This window comes from Python bivittatus, unplaced genomic scaffold (genome assembly GCF_059951505.1).
Source record: "Python bivittatus isolate LINGU-HERP-01145 unplaced genomic scaffold, Pbiv_v1 ctg000340_np1212, whole genome shotgun sequence".
NCBI classification, from domain to species: Eukaryota; Metazoa; Chordata; class Lepidosauria; order Squamata; family Pythonidae; genus Python; species Python bivittatus.
The window spans coordinates 21,300,869-21,322,543 of record NW_028277056.1 but is presented as its reverse complement, the minus strand read 5'-3'; the positions used below and the strand labels follow the sequence as shown (position 1 = coordinate 21,322,543).

At 37.3% G+C, this 21,675-nt stretch overlaps 1 protein-coding gene across 2 annotated transcripts in view; it reads left to right on the top strand.

The window, feature by feature from the left end:
- The window catches only part of ATP8A2 (ATPase phospholipid transporting 8A2), a 355,224-nt gene that overhangs the window by 143,573 nt on the left and 189,976 nt on the right, over positions 1-21,675 (top strand). For both annotated transcript variants that reach the window (XM_088140682.1, XM_088140683.1), the window contains one exon: positions 7,969-8,141. In XM_088140682.1, the coding sequence (XP_087996808.1) occupies positions 7,969-8,141 (173 nt within the window). The remainder of the gene's footprint in view (positions 1-7,968; positions 8,142-21,675) is intronic.

Below are 21,675 nucleotides of genomic sequence, written 5' to 3'. Positions count from 1 at the left end.
GAATGTTTTCCACTTTCCATTTTTCCCCACAGCAGCCCTTTGAATAGATTGGTCTGGAAAGCAATGGCAGGCTCAAAGTTAAGTTAACTTGTATAAGTTCATCAAAGGATGAACTTAAATCCCCTACAAATGCACCGGTGAAAAGCAGTATATTTTCTATATATCCCTAAAGTGGCTCCCCCTTCTCCTCCTCCTCTATTGGCTGCCCAACTTCAGTGGATTCTGGGTGGCATACAAAGCTAGAAAAAACATAAAAACAGCTAAAAAGATAAAATCAGACAGACAGCCCAGACCAAAATAATCCAATAAACAACAAAATCAGCAAAATAGGAGCCTTAGGCAAATAATAAACATCAGCCCCAGGCCTGGGACCAAAGGTAGCTTTTAAGAACTCTCCAGAACCCTCGGAGAAAGGACACTATCCTTATCCTGTCCCTGGGGGGATGCTATTCCAGAGGGTGGGGGCCACAGCTGAGAAGGCATACTTTCGAGGTCCCACACGGTGACATTGTTTAATAGAGAGGACCTGGAGCACACCCACTCTGCTGGAATGTACTGGGCGGGCGGAAACCATTGGAGACAAGCGGTCTCTCAGATATCCAGGCCCTAGGCCATACAGGGCTTTATAGGTAACAAGCAGCACCTTGAATTGCACTTGGAAGTTGACTGGCAGCCAATGCAGCTCACGTGGCAGTGGGGATAGATACCTGGGCACACTGAGAGGCGCCCATTACTGCTTGTGCTGCTGCATTTTGAACCAGCTGTAGCTTCTGGGTGGTCTTCAGGGGCAGCCCATAATACCATCTCTCCCCTAGTTTGGGTGTCTTCTAGGAGCTGTCAAAATCATCAGAGTTTTATCTTCTGATGCCAGGTCACTCCACTGGTCCTAACAGCAGTTTGTTGCACACTTATTGGAGAGTCTAAATATGTATCTCTATGCACTGAAGAACCTGGTCTCAGTTTGTCAACTGACTGTTAAAGGCACAACGCGAGAGCAAGCCAAGCAGCTTTTTCTTTTACCTCCTCTCTCTTGCGTAACCCTTTTTCCTTTGCACAGTTTCTCAAATTTAATATGGAGTAGCACAGGGACTATTACTGTCTTTATGTCATCATCAAAAGCTTTTGCAGACCCATCACAGAAGGCAGATATTAGGGTTTTTTTTTAATAGTAATTTTTATTAATAGTAATTAGTACTAATAGTAATTTAATAGTAATTTTTAATAGTTATAGTAAAATAGTAAAAATTACAATTGTGAAGATAAAAACTAATACAAACTAAAAAAATAAAACAAAAAGAAAAAGAGGTGCAGAAAAGTAAACAAATAGAAAAGAAATAAAAAAAGAATATAGTAAAAAAAAATAAAAGAAATATATAAAGAAATGACTTCCCCCTTCATAACAAGTATAAACAATTTTAGTAACTTATCCCCATCTCTTAAAATGCAACAAATGATCTCTTCTTCTGATATCTTCCTGGGAGAAAATGCTTTTGTTTTGAATTCTCTTGTGTTCAACCTTCAAAGACTCATCATATCATGGTGTGTGTGTGTTTTTTTAAGAATTCAAAACAAAAGCATTTTCCCATGGGAAGAATTCTTATAATTAATTCCAAAACTTATTTCAGATCCATCTGGACCTTTAGTCTGTTTGTAACTTTCCAAAATCAGTTCTAATCACCCTTTTGTATTTATTCCAAAAAAAAAAAAATTAAAATCCTTAAATTTGTATTTAAAACTTCTTTTGCTAAGAATTGGAGGAAACTCACCTGGTGTTTTCAGACTTGTTGATCCAAAGGTTCCTAATAGCTAAAAAGCAGTTAACAAGCAATTTTCAATAGTGATTAGAAACGGATGTGAACCCAGTGTCCTTAAAGGCACCAATCTTGGTTTGAGCAAGATGGCTATTCCCTTGTCTCCCAGAGCTCTAAACCCACTGGAGAACGATGTCTTGTGGTCTCCTCATGAGGAGCAACTCTCTGGAGCACTTGTGGGCAATCTCAAATCCTCTCCTTGCCCAGAGAGGAATTATGAAGAGTCGATCTACTGTCTGCCACTTCTTTCTGCTGCTGTAGTCAGCTCCGCTTTTAGTAGAGCCATCTTCAGATTGCCATTTCTTCCCCGGAAGTCATCTGAAAGGCAGAAGCCAGAGATTAGTAATGTGGACCACAGGCATTGTGCCATATGTGACTCCCTCCAGCTGAAATAGGAGTTGCAGTCCCAACACATCTGACAGTATGTCAGGTTTGAGAAGGCTTTAACAGAAAATAAAATATTTCTCCTGAGGGCAAACAGTGATTTAAAAATTGTATCCTATTACATTCAAAGTGCAGGACTGATGATCCTGTAGATGTTGTTGAGTCAGAAATCTCAGCATGTCCAACTAGCTTGGACAATGGGGGAGAGATACTAGAAGGTGTAGTTCATTAGTGTCTGGACTTTCCCACCTCTGTGCTACAAGGTTATGAAATAGAATACATTTTTTTCTAATGCTGAAATATTTTTTTTTTTTTGGCTGACAGGCTCTGTGGGAATGGGATGTTGATAATTTGTGAAGACGGGCAAACAGAGAAAATTATTTCTTCTGGAAAACTATGGGTTTTCTTGTTCTCTCTCTTACTTCCTGTTCAGGGACTTGTTTCAGAAAAATCAGGGCAATTGACACATGAGGCCCGTTTGTCTTGCTGGGAACTGGAAGGGTTTGGCAATCCTACACAATAATTTAGTATTTGCCAAGGACAATAACCTTAGGCTTTGTTTGCATAGTGTTTTGAGTCTAGGTATTAGACAGAATTGTATTTTCTCCTAAATAAAACCACAATAATCAGTGGATGACGAAGAAAACTGAAAAATACAATCATTGCTTCCTTTACTGCTGGGTTGAAAGGTAAGAAGGATACCAAATGTGTAAGAAACAGGAGAAGCAATGTCCTAAGTCTTCCAAATTAGATATGTCATATATTTTTTATAGTAATATTATTAAAATTACAATTACAACAATAAAAGCTAATACAAACTAAAATAAAAAAATAAAAAAAATAGAAGGTGCAAAAAAGAAAAAAATAGAAAGAAAAATAGAAAAGAAAAAATAAGAAAGTAGTAAAGAAAAAGAAAAGAAATATATAAAGAAATGACTTTCCTCTTCATCACAAGTATAACAGTTTTAGTAACTTACCACCTTCTCTTAAAATACAACAATAATCTCTTCTTCCCATATCCCATCTTGTATCTATAAACAAATCCTTAAATCTTGTCATTTCAGTCCTGATGTCAGCAAAAGTCCATTAAGGGTTACCAGATATAAACATATTTATTTTAATCTTGATCAAATAAACCAACCTTATATTCCTTCCTTTTATTTCTAACAATCTTGATCTTTAGTCCCTTCAAATAATGTCATAGAACTTGATTTATTTTCATTTTTCTTTGTCCCTTTTCATAAAATTCTTCAAAGCTTTAACAAGCCTCTTTTGTAATTCCATTATAGGAAAATCATCCAGGTGACTCTCTTGGTTTGTTATATGTATATCCCTTTTATTTATTAAGACATTAACCAGTTTCTTTTGTATGTCCAGTGTAACATCTTTTTCCATGTCATTCTCACAACCTGTCATTTTTAAATCCACTTTCAAATCAGTCTCAATCTTGTCAGGTAAAACTTGTTCCTCTTCTGTAACATCTTTTAAACACAGCCTATCTCTAGAGGCAGACACTCTAAAATTAACTTCTGGGCCCCTTGTTCAAAAATATCTTCCAATATGTCCAGCGTTAAAATATTTTGCTTCATTCTGGGTTTGTAAGACGAGTTTGAGTGTTCTTCTCCTTTAATTGTAATCTTTAGTTCCTTCCAGTTCCCTCTAGTGTCCAATTTTTAAAGTCTTTTTTTTTTTTAAATTCAGAATGAAAGCATTTTCCCATGGGAAGGATTCTTTATAATTAATTCTAAAATCTTATTTCAAATTTATCTGAACCCTTAGTCTGTTTGAAACTTTCTAAAATCAAAGTTTTAATCACCCTTTTGCTGTTTATTAAAAAAAAAAAATCCTTAAACTTGTAATTAAAACTTCTTTTGCTAAGGATTGAAGGAAACTCACCCAGTGTTGTAAAACTTGTCGATCCAAAGGTTCCTAATAGCTGAAAAGCAATTAACAAGCAATTTCTGAAAGTGATTAGAAAAGGAAGTATGTGAACCCAACGTCCTTTCAAAGGTGCTGATCATGGTTTGAGCAAGATGGCTATTTTCTCATCTCCCATGGCTCTAAACTCACTATAGACCCTGTCTTGTGGTCTCCTTGTGAAGACCAACTGCATGGAGCACTTGTGAGCAATTTCAAGTCCTCTCCTTGTCCGGAGAGGAATTACGAAGAGCTGGTCTACTTGCCAGCTCTTCATTCTGCTGTAGTTGTCGGCTCTGCTTTTGCGGAACCATCTTCAGTCTGCCATTTCTTCCCCAGAACCTTAAGTATGCCATATCAAAGCACAAAAAAGATATGGTGTGTTGTTCTTCATTGACAGAAGAGGAAATGAACGGTGTGAAATGGCAGATTATCTACTAGTTCAAGTCTGACTCAAAAAGAAGGTACTTTTTGAGAGTGGTGACCAGAGAATTAAATATGCTAGCCCCAGCAGTTGTGGCTTATACATCTGATTCAGACGGCTTCCACTGGATTGAACATCTTTCCAACCCCTATTTTTGACACTTACAGCTGGGGAGATAGGAAGGGATGGCTGGTGGTAGATTGCTTATCTTGACAACAGTTTTTTTATGGCTGTTGCACCAGAATCCTCGCTGTCTCCATCCTGTCACCAGAGAGGTACCTTGTGTTTGCATACTTAGAAATAAGGCCCTTTGAATTCTTTCAGAAGTAGTCCCAGGATACTATTGTAGCCTCATATTAATTTTTATATGGGTGTGACTCTGACTTAGATGTATGTTTTTAAAAAATAGTAGTAATTGTCAAAAACAAAAATAAGATGTTCATTGAAATCCTGTCCACAAAAGGACATTGATTGCAATGAAAGAGACATAGCCATTTAATTATGTCTCCTTTTTAAATCAACAGGCCTCAGAAGTGCACATTTTTTGTTGATTGCTACAGATGTCAGTAAATGTAGAAAACAACTGGAGAACTGAGATACCAGGGAAAACAGCCACTAAGATAAAATAGTTTTGATTGATGGCATGGATGGCCAATCTAAAATGGAAGAGCTGAGAGTTTGTGGAGCTCCTGGAGAAGAGGAAGGCTTTTTTATTTTTGAAGAATGGCACTATAGCCTATGTGGATTCTATAAGCATATTTGGAAATACAGATGATGCTAGAGGCTGGCAACTTATTTGCGGCAGGCCAACTTTCCATTCCAAATTTTAATTAAATGGATCTTGAAAAACAAGAGTCAGGAAGAATAAGGAACTTGCTGGTGACCAGGGGAGATGGTCTTGGGTAGGTTAGTGCCAGTCTGCACAATGTTAACTACCTTTTGGCAGTCCTATAAACCTATTACATTTTCTTTCCACATCTGTTTGTCAAATCAGGGGAAAGCTGCAAGCAACATTTTATGGATTTGTAACTTTTGCTTCCAAAGGATATTGAAACCATAAAACACTTAAAAGATTACAGTGGTACATTATATAGTACTTTCATTTCTGACAAATATAATCCCACCCACTCTTATTTTCTGCAGCTATATCTGCAATTTGGAGCATTATAAAAGGAAATCATCTAAAGCTTGAATATATATTAAGCAGACAACTGAAAATCTTTAGTTATGGTATGCATTAACTCAGAGATACTAGCTGAATACAGATATTGGACTGGATCTGGGTCAATTTTGAGCAATCTGTTCTCCAACCCATTCTGTTTAGACTTCTCTTTGTTTCATTTTATAAATAGACAGCAATACATATCACCTACAATTGCTTATAGAATCATAGAATCATAAAGTTGGAAGGGACCTTTGATGCTTTTAGTCCAACCCCTTGCCCAGGGCATGAATCCTCAGATCATCCCAGGCAAAAGACTATCTAAGCTTGGCTTGAAAATCTCCAGTGATGGAACACCCATGACTCCAAGAGGTAGGCTATTCCTTTGCTTAAGGCCTCTCACAGTCAGTAATTCATCCTTATTTCAAGTTTGGATCTGTCTCTGTAAAACTTCCACCCATTGGTTCATGTCCTATCTTAGTCCTTTGGAGAATAAATCTGTACCCTCAGCCCTGTGATAGCCCTTCACATATTGAAAGTCTTGTCTTCTTTAAGTTAAATGTACCAGTTCTTTTAACTGTTCTTCATAGGAGTTATACTCCAAGTCCTTCACTATCCCTTTTGCTCTTCTCTGCACTCCTTCCAGTCCTCAGTATCCTTTCTCTGTGGTGACCAAAACAGGCCATAGTATTGCAGATGCAATCCAACTAGTGCAGCATAGAGCGGAACTTCCTGTGATTTTGTCATTATACCTCTGTTGCTGCAGCCTAAGATTGCATTAGTTCTTTTAGAAGCCGCAACACACTACTGGCCATGCTCGGTCTGTGGTATATCAGGGCACATAGATCCTTTTCACATACAGCTGTTGAGCTAGGTACCACCTATCTTGTAGCTATACATCAGACTTTTCTCTCCATAAATGTAAGTTCAGAACTTTACATTTCTCACCATTGAACTGCTTTTTGTTGGGAAAGACCCAATGTTATTTATCATATTTATATAGCCGGCCATCTCACACAAAATGACTCTGGCGTACAACAATTAAAAAAGAATAAATACATAAAAACAATTACAAATAAAAAAACTATAAAAGCACACATAACAGGAGGGGATAACATTAATAAAGGAGCCATTGCAAAATCTCCCTGGTCCCCTGGGAGCCCCAGGTCTGGATCACATAGCCAGGTCTTGAGGGACTTGTGGAAGGTTAAGAGGGATGGAGCTAATCTCCCTTCGGGGGCGGGGACAAGATTCCACAGGGCGGGCACACACACACACACACACACACACCATATGTATATATATGAAATGACAAGTCCCAGCCATCCTGTCCCTCTTCCTTGCAGAAATTGAACCTGTTAAATGCTCATAGATGTTGAACTTCTTTGTGGAAAGGACACAACACACTGGGGTTGGGAGTAGAACAGAGTCGTCTGGAGAGGATGGCTGATGAGCTAGCATTTTTTATTCTATACTCTATCAGTTGATTGCAGGAGCTGGTGGATTTTATTTCTATTTTATAGCTTTCTGACCAAAAAGCTTTCTAGAAAAGCAAGGCAGCTTCCAAAAAAAGAACAAAATATAATTGTAATGAAATACAACCACTGTTAAAAGCAGAAGTTGAAACATTTCAAAAGCCAGCACCACACTCATGTTAATTTGAACAGTTTAAGGCCAGGAGCAAAATAAAACTTTAAGAAGTTAGCCTCTTAATGAGAAGCAGCTCAAAGTCCTGATTAAGAGCCTGCAGTGAAGGAAGGCAACATAGGACACATTCCCCAATGTAGTTTATATAATCTTAGGGTATAAACCTTTGCATTTTACAGCTTCAGAAAAGAACTATTTGTTCATTCTGTAAGTTAGTTCTTTCTCTGGGAGATTGGGACAAATCTTTAATTTGCATATCCCAACTCTATCCTAGCATGGCCATCTTGCACACTACATTCTAGACTGGAGGAAAATATCACGAGTTATACCAGTAGTACATACTGGTAGTACATACCAGCAACTCATGACTGGAGGAACCAAAAAGACCTCCATCAGGATAGATTATGTCTGTAATCTGAAAGTTGTGTGGCTTTCTTTCGCGTGCATTTTCATCTTTGTAAGATACATGCTTGCTAAACAACATAAATCTAGAATCTATCAGAATTCCTCCTTGAGTAAATTCTGAAAGCTTCTCCATTTGGGCTATCCTGGTTTACAGAGATGGTAATAAAATGTTGTTTTTTCCTCCCCTCGCTCCCCCGTCCTTTCTATGCATCATTTAGGCAACAAGAGCTGCATTAACCCAACACTGTGAAAATCTGGGTGACTCGCTGGGCAAAGAAAATGATATTGCTTTGATTATAGATGGCCAGACTCTGAAGTATGCCCTTTCCTTTGAAGTCAGGCAGTCCTTCTTGGACCTAGCACTGTCCTGCAAGGCTGTCATTTGTTGCAGGTAAGAAAGTGTCACGATCTTTATGCTGGACATGCAAAAAGCAGGAAAATGTAGATTTCAAGCTTGTGGAATCTACTGTGTGTTTCACTGGGCCCTTGGATTCACCAGGTGCAGAAGACTTTATGATGAAAGAGTGTGATGCCCCTGAGCTGCTGCTGAGTGTAGGAATTTGTTTTCTGTACTGATACTATTCACCTAAAACTCAAGCCTAACTCTCCAGTGTTCTTCATTTCAGCAGTCTATTTTAGGGAAGGGAGAGAGAGAGAATATTTGGTGGAGCTATTATTAAGCAGTCAGAATACAGGCATCTGTGTCTGTCTAGTGACAATTTGCCAGGAGATCCCAAAACTTCTTTTTGACTATTCCTGGTGTATAGTACAATAAATTCTACTTTACAGTAGGTTTGCTACTTCTGATGGTTTAGCTCTGGAGAGGCATGACACAAATTCTTTCTGCTGCAGGTTAAGTAACCAATCCAAAAAATGTAGTTTATATCTTGTACGTTCTACTGTGATGCGCATAAAGCAGTAAGGGATATGTAGGCTTGTATTGGAAAAGATCTCCATTTGGAATAGCTTGCCAACAGAAAAATATATTTCATATTAGGATACGTCTTTCATCTGGAAGTTGGATTGCAGTGATATCGTGAGCAAAGTACAGCTTAGTGGCCTGTCGGAGGAATAGCACAGTGGAGTGAGGTAGGCAAGACAGACAAGAACCAAAATTGAGGACAGCAGTATTACATGCAGTTAGACAGAACATTAGCAGGAGTTGTAATTCTGGCACAGAATATAAAGGGCTGAGTTGACCCAGAAGAGTAATGCAATGTTTGCATTGCATTATTTTATTGCAATTGTGAAAGCTGTCCAAGAAGCAGGTGGTATTAAAAGAAGCTATATAGATGTCAAGAACCACTTGGGTGTCGTGATTAAGTGGTTCCCAGGCTAGAAACCAGAAGACTGTGAGTTCTAGTCCTGCCCTAGGCACAAAACCAGCTGGGTGACCTTGGGCCAGTCACTCACTCTCAGCCCCAGGAAGAAGAAGAAGGAGAAGGAGAAGGAGGAGGAGAAGAAGGAAAAGAAGACGGCAATAGCAAACTACTTCCAAAATCTTGCTAGGCAAAGGCGCACAAACACACACAAATAGTAGTAAGAAATAAATCCTACTGTTAGCAACGGGCAGTCAAGAGGCTTGAGACAGATCAGATTTCAGTAGCTACAACTTATTGATACAAGATCTTTATCTTTTAAAACAGCTATAAGAGAAATTTCTGCAATAATGTTTCCCAGGTTGAAGAGGGTAGCTGTACATACATGCTTGAGCGCAAGTCCACTGTACTCAATGGATTTACTTTTGAGTATATATAAGGTCACAATTGTTATCCTAACTGGTACGGTAAGGCTTCTTTAGGAGTTGATCAGAATGAATAGTTAATCTAAACATGACAACTGCCTTCCTTCTGTACTGTAAAAAGTATATCTGGATGTATTACAAACTTAAGGACAATATTAGTATTGATTGTTAAAAAATAATATAACAGTCTTGCCTTTTGCTATATAATGCTTGAAATCAAGTCAATGTATCCAGGAAGATAGTCACGTATGAGACATATTGTGGTTTTTCTTTGGTTTTGTGTATCATTTTCCAAATGCCACTTATATACTTTTGAAGTAATATTCTTGTTGCTCTAATCACTTTCAGTTATTATTTGTTGAATTAATGTTCCCTGATATGCAGCAGCTTTATGACTGCACTGACAGTTTGGCAAATATTTGAAAGACATTAACATTGGTCAGCTTCTTAGTGCTGATATAAAATAGTATTCTTGGAGAGAGCTATGGCATATCTGTACTCTGTGTTGTTAACCTCAACTACTTGTATATTTTTAACTAACCTTGTTGATGTAGATAATGGATAGAAGATCAATGTATCTACCTCTCTTTTCCTGCAAACCAGGCCCAAATTTATTGCGCTTTCATTTTTAAAGATATCTCTTGAGAGCCAGAGTCAACAGTACTTCATGGCTAGCGCCAAAGAAATGAATATACCATATATCTTAAGTATATTTAAAATTATGTTGAATGGCAAATGCAGCTGAAGTACCCCTGTGAAAATGAAAACCTAACTCCCAGTGTATGCTCCATTAAATCCTCTGAATGCATGCCATTTTATAGTGACAGTTGTGAACCATAGTCTGTCTAGATTTGATAAAATACTGTAGCATCAGGTTAAGAAATAAAAATGGACCCCAATTGTTCCCTCTTTCCCCAGTCCCATTAATACCTCTACTATTTAATTTGAAATTTCCTCTTCCCTGTGGCAATTCTGTTTTAGCTTTCTTCCTCCGTGGCTTTAAAGAGCAGCGTCTTATTTGACATGCAGAAGTATGATTAAAGCAGCCCAGAGTGGGATAAAAAATGTTTTCCTTTCTCTGCAAGCACCTGGCAAGTGAAAGGAATGTTTCTGTAAAACCATATAGGCTGTTAAAGGCATTCCTCAGTCTCCCTGGAGAAACTCCACTCTACTTTCTTTTAGTTCCCCTTTTCAACCTCTGAAATTACATCATGTCTTTCCTTTCTCCTTTGAATCATTTTACTGTATCAATATTTTATTGCACTTTTTAACATTGTTCTGTGGGGTGTTTGGTGCCTTTGAAGGTTTTTGTTTGTTTTTACGTTTCAATTTTAATTTTAAAATGCACTGGTAATTAAAACTGGCCACCCCATATGGAAAGAGGATGACTCAAGTTGCCAAATTCTTGGCAGTAGAAGGGAATTACAAGTAATCAGTCATGCTGTCAGTCAAGTAACTCACACTAAGACTTTGGAGATGGGAATTGGTTTGACTGTATAGACTACCCTTACAAGACTGACAATATCTAAAGAAAGTAGCCACAATTCAGAACGCCTAGACTCACTTATACAGTGAGATGGGCAACGTATACATTTTATTAATAAATAAATAAATAAAAATAAATTTCAAGATTCCTCTTCTCCAGTCTTGCAAGAAGTACACTGAACCAATAATTGCAATGAAATGCATTTTCAGTATGGGAGAAAGCCAAGACGTTAATGTTTGGGATTGTTGTTGTTGTTGTTCAGTCGTTAAGTCGTGTCCGACTCTTCGTGACCCCATGAACCATATTGCGCCAGGCCTTCCTGTCCTTCACTGCCTCCCTGAGTTTGCTCAGTTTCATGCTCAAATGTTTGGGATATACTCATTTAAATCAGCATGCCTGTGACTCTGGGAATTGTGGCAACTGAAGGTTTAACACTGGAGAAAGCTGATTTAATGAATGTGTGAGGTTGTTTCCAGACGTGTGTCCTTTCAGGGCTCGTGTGAAAATAATTTTTATATAAACTGCCGGTGCCAGCGAGAGTGGGGGCCATATCTGCCTTTTCTTAGCCAATCTTCTTTTGTTTTTGTTCAGCTTTCAAATGAGCCTAATTTTGTACTTAATTAATTCTGCCAGAGGTGGTGTTTTGTATGCAGGGACCACAGTATGGAATCAAAAGGCAGGCAACCTTGTGGTGTCACACTGTAAGCTCTACCTTGTTTGTATGTACTTCACATCTGTGAAAAGTTCAGAGTTTGTGATATGACAGTACAGTGCTGCTTTTGTCATTTTGATAACAAGGGGGGATCCTGCAGATGCCTCTGAAGTCCATAGGTTGCATCTGTGATCTCTTGCATACAAAACAGGAGGCCGTATGAGCTTCAGGGTCACCACAGTACATGCCACCTAATGTAGTCTCACGTGTTCCTATAGTGGTTAGGTAGGATACTGCAATTGAATGTCTTTATTGGAACTAAGCATTATTCTATAATTTGTCCTGTGATTTTAAAAAATAGCCAGTAACAATGCAAACGAGAGAGAGGAAAGATCATTTCTTTTCTCTTTCTTCCTGCCACCACACAAGAAACCTCTATAATCTGGCTTGCAAAATAAGTCTCTGCAATCTTAACCTAAAATATTTATGCTCAGGCCTACTTTGTTCCTGCAATGACCAGCTCCCACCTGGTTATTGTGATTTTGTTTAGACTGTCTTCCCATTTCTACATTTCATCAATAAATACTGAGAATGCCACCATCCACATCGTGACCTGTTGATTTTCATGATAAAAGATGCCCCCCTTCTGGCCTGTGACTTAAATTACAATATATTTCTGATTAAGAATATGCAAACTTGAATAACATTAATTGGTCCCAAAGAAAATTATGTATGTGTTCTATTTTCCCATATATAGTCCTTTGACTTTCCCTCCCTGCCCCCATCTATCAGCTATTGAATTATCAATGCTTATTATCTAGTTCTACCTCTGACAATTCATGACAGCCCAATGCTCATCTCCTGACTTTGAAAACCATAAGGGAAAGATCATTCTGGCAGCTTTCATGTGTGCATGTAATTGAAGGTGGAGGAAGGATGGGGAAAGCAGTCAGATATGCTACATCCAAAAAGTTTCCCTTGCTGACCACTGGAAAGGGCCCCTTTAAACTGTATGTAATTGATTTTTTTCCACAGATTCCTTATACAAGTTCCTCCTTGGGGACGCATGTAAAACATGTTGCAACCCTAATTTACTATGCTGGAGGTGGCAAATTTCTCTCCCCTCTTTCTTCCTCCCCCCATCCCCTCAAATCACACAGGGTTTTTCATTTGGAGGGTTATGGCTAGTGATTTCTGAGTTTTATTATCCTTGTCATCTGCAACACTTTGCAGAATCAGCAGGAAAGCCTAGTTAGTTACCACAGGATGGTCTGGTTTCTGTTCATTCTTTTGTTAATCAGCTCCCTGAACAATAAGAGGGATCTTTAGCATATCAGAACACAATAGCTAATGTTTTTAAAAGCAGAGAGGGACAACTCTTTTCAGATGAAGAACAGTATGTTGCTAGGGGCCACAGTCCAAAATAGGTAGAAGCAATCAAGACAAAGACACAGTGCAGCCAGGGCAAAAGATAATTTTGATTAAATTTAAACTGATTTACACCAAATCATTAAATAGATGTAATATGAGTAGTCCCCATGTGTTAAATATTTTCTCCTTTTGTAACATTAAATGTTGCCACACAGTAGCAAATTGATTAGGGTTTCTAAGGGCTTTTGTAGGTCCAAGATCTCAGACCATGCCCCTCTTTTGCTCAGGAAGAAAAAGTCATCCCAAGTCAATTATCTGATAATAGAACTCTTCATGATGAGAGCCATATCAAAGTGGCATTTGCTTTCTAATAATTAAATTATTATTTGCAGGGAATAATCCATGGATAGGAATCAAATATTTAGTTATTACTATGCAGGTTGAACCATGTTAAATACCTACTGTATGCAGTTTAAAATGACTTCTCAGGATAGATTAAAATGTGAATGACCCTGGTCTTTTTCCTGGGATTGTATATTTTCCCTTCCTTTTCATCTTCCTGCATGTCTGAAAGGAATTTTCATCATTACTTTTACTAATTAGGGCTTTCAGTATTGTCCAGACCAGGAACTATGGTTATCAATAGCTGCAATAGTTTAAAGAAAAAGCAGCTTCTAAAATAACAGTCTGAAGTTTGGCTGTTGGAAATTAATTCTAATTATTTCATGAAATGACATGACAAACCATGGTTAAGGGAAAATTAAGGAAAGTTCTACATTGCAGTATTTTTTTCTGTTATATAGGAAAAGTAGAAAATGAATGGGAGATATGTGAGTTTCAGAGTAGACTAGGGTTGTCGCCCTTGGGCTAATCTGTGGTTTAGCATGCTATTTTTAAGCTAGTTTTTAAATATCAGCACACTAGAGATTCATATAGTCTTATAGTTAGATCTCTGTATTTGTAAATAGACTTGTAGAATCTGTTGTATGCAAGCCAATACCTTAAAATACGTAGTAGAATCACTAATCCTGTCTCAGATTGTACTGCCCAGTTTTAGTCAGCTCAGACTAAGGAAGAACATCTTTGAAAGCCCAGAAAAAGAAACTGTTTCCTACCAAATATTTCTTTTTTCAATTTCCTATCCCTGGGAGATGATACTTTGGGTAAAATGCAGTAACTGAAACAAGCCATATTCAGGACACCTTAAAAAAATCTGTCAATTTTTAAAAAATACAGATTACTTGTAAAACACACACACACACACACAGTGTATTGCAGCATGAGAAAATAGAAGCTTACCTTTCAATGAAATGTGATTAATTTCTTCATATTTGCATGCCTGTTCAATTTTTAAATAGCTGAAGTAAGCATATCTCAACTTCTTCCCTTGGAGGATTGGCTTACAGGATACAAACCATATTTAAGGGATTTTTCCCCAATATTTAGACTGCAGATTCCTTTTCATAACCTCATCCTATTATTCTAACTGTGAGTTTATTCATGCAGTCATCTTCCACCTCTTTGGTATAGGCTTAGGATAATAATACATACTACCTAAATTGTAGGAAGATTTAGCTTCTTATGTTTACAAATCTGCTTCCAATTTTCTAGAGTTTATTTTCATCTCTGAATTATTCAACAAGTACTTTTTAAAGAGCGGTTTAGCACATGCGTCTGTAACGCCTTTTTCTTGGTTGGAGACAAAACGTACAGTGTGGTATTTGTTTTCCGTCTTTAAATGAGATGACTCTAAAGGCTCTATCGCAGTGTTGTCCAAACTTGGCCACTTTAAGATGAGTGGACTTCAACTCCCAGAATTCCCCAGCCAGCCATGCTGGCTTCACCTAATGGAGAGTTTTCATTTTTCCTGGTGATGCAGAAATATTGTTCACAGTGGGTGGATGGATGGATGGATGGATGGATGGATAGATAGATATTGCTTTGAAGACGAAGTTTTCAAGGAATAACTTTTATTGAAATTGGTTATCATTGCCATCATAGGCAGGCTGTACAATATTTTAAGTAACATTCATTCAGATTGATGTTCCTGATGATTCCATATCACTAGCTAGCTGAGCTACTTGATACCGTCCAGTTACTGCGACAGCAATGCTTCTAATTTACAACAGGCCCAGCGAAATTGCTCCAAAGCAGAAGGGTGTGTATATTGCCTACAAATAGTGTGAATGTAGTGGTTAAAGCATTAGGCTAGGAGCACCTTAATCCAGTCCACCCTCAGCCATGGAAGTTTATTGGGTAACTTTGGGGCAGTCACTCTCTCTTTCTCAACCCAATAAGAGAAATGAGTGTTATCCTGAGCCCCTGAATGAAAGGCTGGATATAGATATAATAAACAAGATAATGATTAGGGATACATGCACATTTTTCGTCAGTCTTCAACATGCATAATACTTCAGACATTTGGGTAAATTAATATTTTGCTATTTTCAGATATATTCACTGGAAATCCTTGGAACTTTGTTCTAGTTGAAGTTAAATAAATTTCACCATTTAAGTATGTAAGAGAAGAGAAAAAAATTGACATAATTGCTTCTGTAACAAAGACATATACACAGGTCAGCTGAACATAGTTTTGGAACTACTTTTATTTAAAATAATTTGCCTCCTGCCCTTCATCAAATCAGTTCCAGAGCAAAACAATAAAATAAATAAAATCCTAGCATTTGCAAATTAAATGATATAGATTACAGTATTTGTCTTACATTATTTTTATTCTTAGGTTTTTAAGTACCTTGACTTTATGTAAAATTACAAAAGAAGTGTTGACTCATCTGTTTAGGTAGTGCATCCTGTGGTCTCCTTGCAAGGAGCAGCTGTCTGGAAAACATGTAGGCAATCTCCTGTCCTTTCCTTGTCTGGAGAGGTTCCAAGGGACCGGTCTACTCACTGGTCCTTGGCCTTTGCTGTGGTTGTCAGCTCCGCTTTTGCAGAACCGTCTTCAGTTCGCCATACCCCTCCCAGAAGCCTCACAATTCACTTTTTTTCATTAAACAATGAAGTGGAAGTTTTTTTCTACTTGTTTTCCTTTAACAGATAGAAAAAAAATACAAAGAAGCATCTGACCACCATCCCTATTTATGACGAAAGAGAATTTGTTTTTGAAATTCATTCCTTTTATTTCTCTTTTTTTTTTCCTTTTGGCTTTTTTTAAGTTTTCAATTTTTCCAAGCATCAGGATTTTCTCCAGTGGCTCTTGTCTTCAGGTTATATGTCCAAAATATTTGAGCTTTAGCTATATTGTTAGTGCTTCCAGGAGCAGTCTGCTTTTACTTTTTCTGGTACTGAAAGATTTGTTCTTGCAGTCCAAGATATTCTCAACTCTTTTTTCTAGCCTAATTCAAAGGCATCATTTTTTTCTTCATTCATTCTTCAGATGATCCAGTTTTCACAGTCATGTGTTACAACTTGTGATACCTTTACAGTTCAGTAATTTATCTAGATTTGTCATAGTCTTCTTCCCAACTAGCAGATGTCTCTCTCTTCCATAGGTCAACTAGTACCCCTAAGACCTTTTGACCCCAGGAAGATAGTCAGGACAACTTCTTCTGCACCTATTTGCGTTGTGTTGAATTTTCCTGTTGAAATAATTTTAGGTTTTTTTAAAAAAATACTGAGCAGCAGACCAGATTCTGCATTCTCTTTTTTCACCTTCAAAATGAAATACCTTAAGTCTTCCTTATACCAAGCCATCAAAGTGGTATTACATGCATGCCTGCAGTTGTTGATGTTTCTCCCAACAATTTTAATTCCAGTTTCTGTTTCTTATAGAGAAGCATTTCTGATAATATATTCTACCTATATTCTACATTATAATAAATAAGGAGACAGTATAAAACCTTGATCCACTCATGTTTATTGCATTTGTTTATTGCCAAACGAACAAAAGGATTCTTGGCACTCCAGGTTAAGCAGTTTTTTCCCTTTACATCCTTTTTACCAGTTTCATGGTAACCTTCATTTTTCATTGATGAGAACAATAGAAAAGATGAGAAGCCAGCTTTTTTTTTTCCTTTGTAAACACTTCTAAGGCATTACAGTGCCTCATATTTACAGTGTTGGTTATTTTCCCTACAGCTTTAAATTAAATTTGTTGAGGGATTCAAAAATATTCACCATAATGCCAGTGAAAGTCAAAATGTTTGGTCCATAAGCAGTTATTTTTTCTGTTGTCTGAGGAAAAAATCCACCTTATCTTTCAGCTCAAATAATCTTAAAACCGTGTTCCCTTTGGAAAGGTATAATCTCTTTGAATGAAACAGATGTGCTTTATGATCTCCTCCCAAGTCCATGCAAAGAGCTTTAAAAAGTTTTGTATTTAAAGTGCTGTTCTTCTTAAAATTTGCAACTTAATGATGGCCAAATTGAATGAATGACACAGATAACCTGGAACGGTTTTAGCAGCTAAATAATAATAATGTATATTTTTTTATTTAATTTATATGCTGTCCAACCCTCAGAGACTCTGGACTTGTCAATGTATGATGCCATGAGTCATCATTACAGATGTCTTCTTTCTTTTAGTAATGTGTATCCATCAGCAACAGCATACTTTCTCAAGAAAGACCATTGACTTTCTCCATAAAAACCATTTTTTTCCAAAAGTTGGAAATCATATTCATAATATCAGAAGCTTTTCAGATGATCATTAATTTCTTTGTAAAAAAATAGTTGTTCTTTCAGAGTTCCTTAACTGAATGTAGACAGGCAGTTGGCAAACTTATGCTATATCACTATTGTCATCCCACTGAATTGTGAAAAAGAAGAAACTTTCACTGCCTCCATAACTTAACATGTAAGATCTTCCACCAGAACACTGTTGTAACATTTCACAGAATTTGCCCAGTAATTTTTTCTTCTTGTATTTGGCATCTTGATTTGTTTTAAAAACCACCTCACTTCTGAGGCTGTAGGCTATTAATATCAGACAGCAAGCAAGAGTTCAGAAGAGTTTCTTTTGTACTGAGAGCTTTCTTGAGTTTGACACTGAGCAATGACAGTTCATAACATACTTCTATGCTTTTAGACAATGCTTGATGAAAAGGTCCAGTGTTTCCACTTTTGAAGCCAATTCCTTTGGCTTGTCTGTTATTTGTTGTAAGGTGTCCCTCAAGATGATTGAGTCTTGTGCATCATTGCTAAGAACTTACTGTTCAGTGAGGATGGTCAATCTTGGTGTGGGGGGTGGTTTCAGACAGTGAAGCCATATTTCATAGACTCTTCATTGTATTCTCTTCCCTTAATCTTAGCCATATTTCAATTTTTAAAATTATATACAAATATAAACAAGTGAACAGATAGCATAATAGCTTTGTCAATAAATTTTGCAAATAAATTTGATACAAGCAAACCAATTTATAGGTTTTGTTATTTACAAATTACTGGCAAAATCAGACAGTCTTGATTATTCATATTCAAGCTAATATGAATATTCATAAACAAGTTAAACATATTGAGAATAGGTGGCTGGTGTGGGTCTTCCGGGCTGTGTGGCTGTGTTCTTGAAGTTTTGTTTCCTAACGTTTTGCCAGCACCTGTGACCGGCATCTTCAGAGTGCAGGAGCACAGACAGGAGCAGTTCTCTGGGCACAGTTCCTGCACTCTGAAGATGCCGGTCACAGGTGCTGGCGAAACGTTAGGAAACAAAACTTCAAGAACACGGCCACACAGCCCGGAAGACCCACACCAGCCATCGTATGCCGGTCGTGAAAGCCTTCGACAATACATATTGAGAATACTTTTTCACTATATATAATGTATTGTGGTCCACCATCTTCACCACTCAAACATGTTCACCTGCGTGTCAAAAAGCAAAAACAAAATATAATTTGTTGGACCAAAGTTGATTTTACCTTTAATTTCTAAAAATTCATATCCTCATTCCCAATTGACATTTCTCCATGGTCCCCTAGCGAGACGTGCCTCCCAGTTTGGGAACCTCTCTTATAGGTGAAGTTTCTATTGCATTTTAGTTCAGGGCAAGGCCTAGAAGTCAGAACCACCAATTGGCTCTTTAAACTATTTAAGCCATTCCAAAAACATACAGCCAGTCCCAATAGATGCAGGCAAATCTGTTTTGCTGCAAGGATGTACATTTACTTGGGTGGCTTCTGTCCATGAAAATATATCTACTGTATGGAAAACAAATCTTTATTAACTGGCTCATTTGACAGCATTTCTTGTCTAACCCTAACCTAACATTAAGTGGGGAAGAGCACCAAATAAAACAAAAAACCAAAAGTGAATAAACAATGTGATTAAATCAACACAATAAAACAAACAATAAATTTGACATTACCATTTTAAGTGATATTTGCATGAATTTTAAACAGATTGCCTTGTTCCTGTTTAAAACAATTGTATTTTTTTCCTCTCTTCTAGCTGTATGTCCAGCTATTTTCCCAGAGTGAAATGCTTACAGTGGTGTAGTGTGTATTTTTCTTACATACCCTAATTCTTTCTTTACACTTTTTTTTAAAAAAATGGATACTAGTTTTACAGACTAGGCTGACAAGCTAATCTCTATTATGTTGTTGTCAATCAACTCTGTCCTGGGAGAATATTGATTTTTTCTTTCTTTTTTTTTTTTGTGCTGTGAAAATCAATATTATAATTGTTGGTAGAGCGCAGGAGCACTGACAGCAAGAGCAATTTAACAGTCTGTGGCCAAGTTGGCCAATGGATGCATTCAATGCTCAAAGACTAACTAAACTAGGGAAAATCTGAAAAGAAACACCATGGGTTAAGAGTCAACTATTGACACGTTATTTAAAAAATTCTGAATTAAGACTGTGAAATGTATCTGAGATACATATATAATATTGCTATGGTTTTGAATTGTGATTCGTAAAGACTATACAAACCCTACTGCCAATCCTAAAATGGCAACTGCTGCAGATTAACTGAGATTAAGAAGGCTCTAAACAAAGGGGAAAGAGATTTATGACATCAAAAGTTGCAGCAAAAAAAAAAAAGTTCACTTGCGTTTGAGTAATGACACTTAAGGCTACCTCAGGTGCTCAAGCTAATAATAATGTCTTGCTGTACTTAATAGAATTAAGGTATTAGATTTCCTATCCTAGCTTAATTAAAATATAGGCTTTGTTAACACTCTTCCTATAGCAAACTGACCAGACTTCCAGAAAGACAGAGCTTTTGAGCTTTTGAAATGAAGCAGATAGGATGGTCTTTAACAGGGTGGTAGTTCCTGTGGTTCCATTTTAGCATGGTGAGTGTCAAAATTGCACCTGCAAAGTTGTTGGCTACACCTTGCTCTCAGTTTGCATCTTATGGTGATAATGAGCCCTTCCAATTATTTTCCTCTGATTGTGCTGCTGCACTGATCCCTGCCAAGTATATGACATGCACAGCAAACCAGCCCAAAGTTCTAAAACCTTTCTTGCTATCTTTTGAAAACCAGGCGGTTCCTGTTCCCCTGGTTCAGCTATGGCCAAAACTCACATTTCAGTAAGCTATCTGGGCGTTGCCTTTCTTTTTTCCATAAATTTTATTTTGATTAATTAAGTAAACAACAACAATAGTAGTATAATACCTAATTCATTTACGTTATGGATCTTTTAAAAAAAGTAATATTCCTATTTTTGTTGCTGAGGTGAGGGTTGAAGGGAGAATTCAAAAGATGAGATTTAATATGATGATTAAGAAAAATGAAAAAAAAATGAAAAGTCTATATAAAGAAACATTCAAGCAGCCCCTTTCCTTTCCTTTCCTTTCCTTTCCTTTCCTTTCCTTTCCTTTCCTTTCCTTTCCTTTCCTTTCCTTTCCTTTCCTTTCCTTTCCTTTCCTTTCCTTTCCTTTCCTTTCCTTTCCTTTCCTTTCCTTTCCAACAGCTGCTTAAGTATCTTTATATTATGCTTTAAACTTCTACATTTATACTCATTTCTGTTTAAATCATTTTAATTATTTTAAACAGTTTCTCATTTTCACCAAAAACCATATTCTAAATGTCTTAACTTGCCTTGCTGTGTGGTAGGTTGTATGTAAGGGAGCCATGTCTGTCTGAATTTAGATAGACTTCTATTATGAATATATACAGTCAATTTTTCCATTGCTGCATATTCTCCAATGTTGGTTTTCCAATTTTGTATTGTCAGCAAGGTTTCTCTTTTCCAGTGTTGTGCCAGATTGACTCGTGCCACTGTCAGCATATATCTTAATAGGTTGTGATGCTTTTCATTTGTACTCTCTGGGATCATGCCCAATAAAAATGAGCACTGACTTTCTCATTGGACAGACTGCCTTCATGTTTCCTCCTTTCAGCTCCAGCATGAATGTGTTGGACTAGGACTGGGAAGATCCAGATTTAAGTCCAACCTTTTCCATGGAAATTATAGTGAGTAATTCCCAGAGTGATAGTCAGAGCACCATTATGTAAACAGCCAGCTGTAAGCTTCTCCATGTTCAGTGAAGAGACCTGATGCCCCACTGGGTCATAGGAGGGCTTAGAAAGAAAACCAGAAAATTGCTGCCCTAATGTACACAGGATATGTTGGTTCTAAATAGAAAATAGTCTAGTTACTAGGCTTCTTGTAACCCATTCCCAGTCTTCTCAATGAACTGTGCTACGTAGAACTCTATGAGAATCGTGTTTAGAAGGAAATTTTCTCAGCCCAACCGACCTCATGGGATTGTTA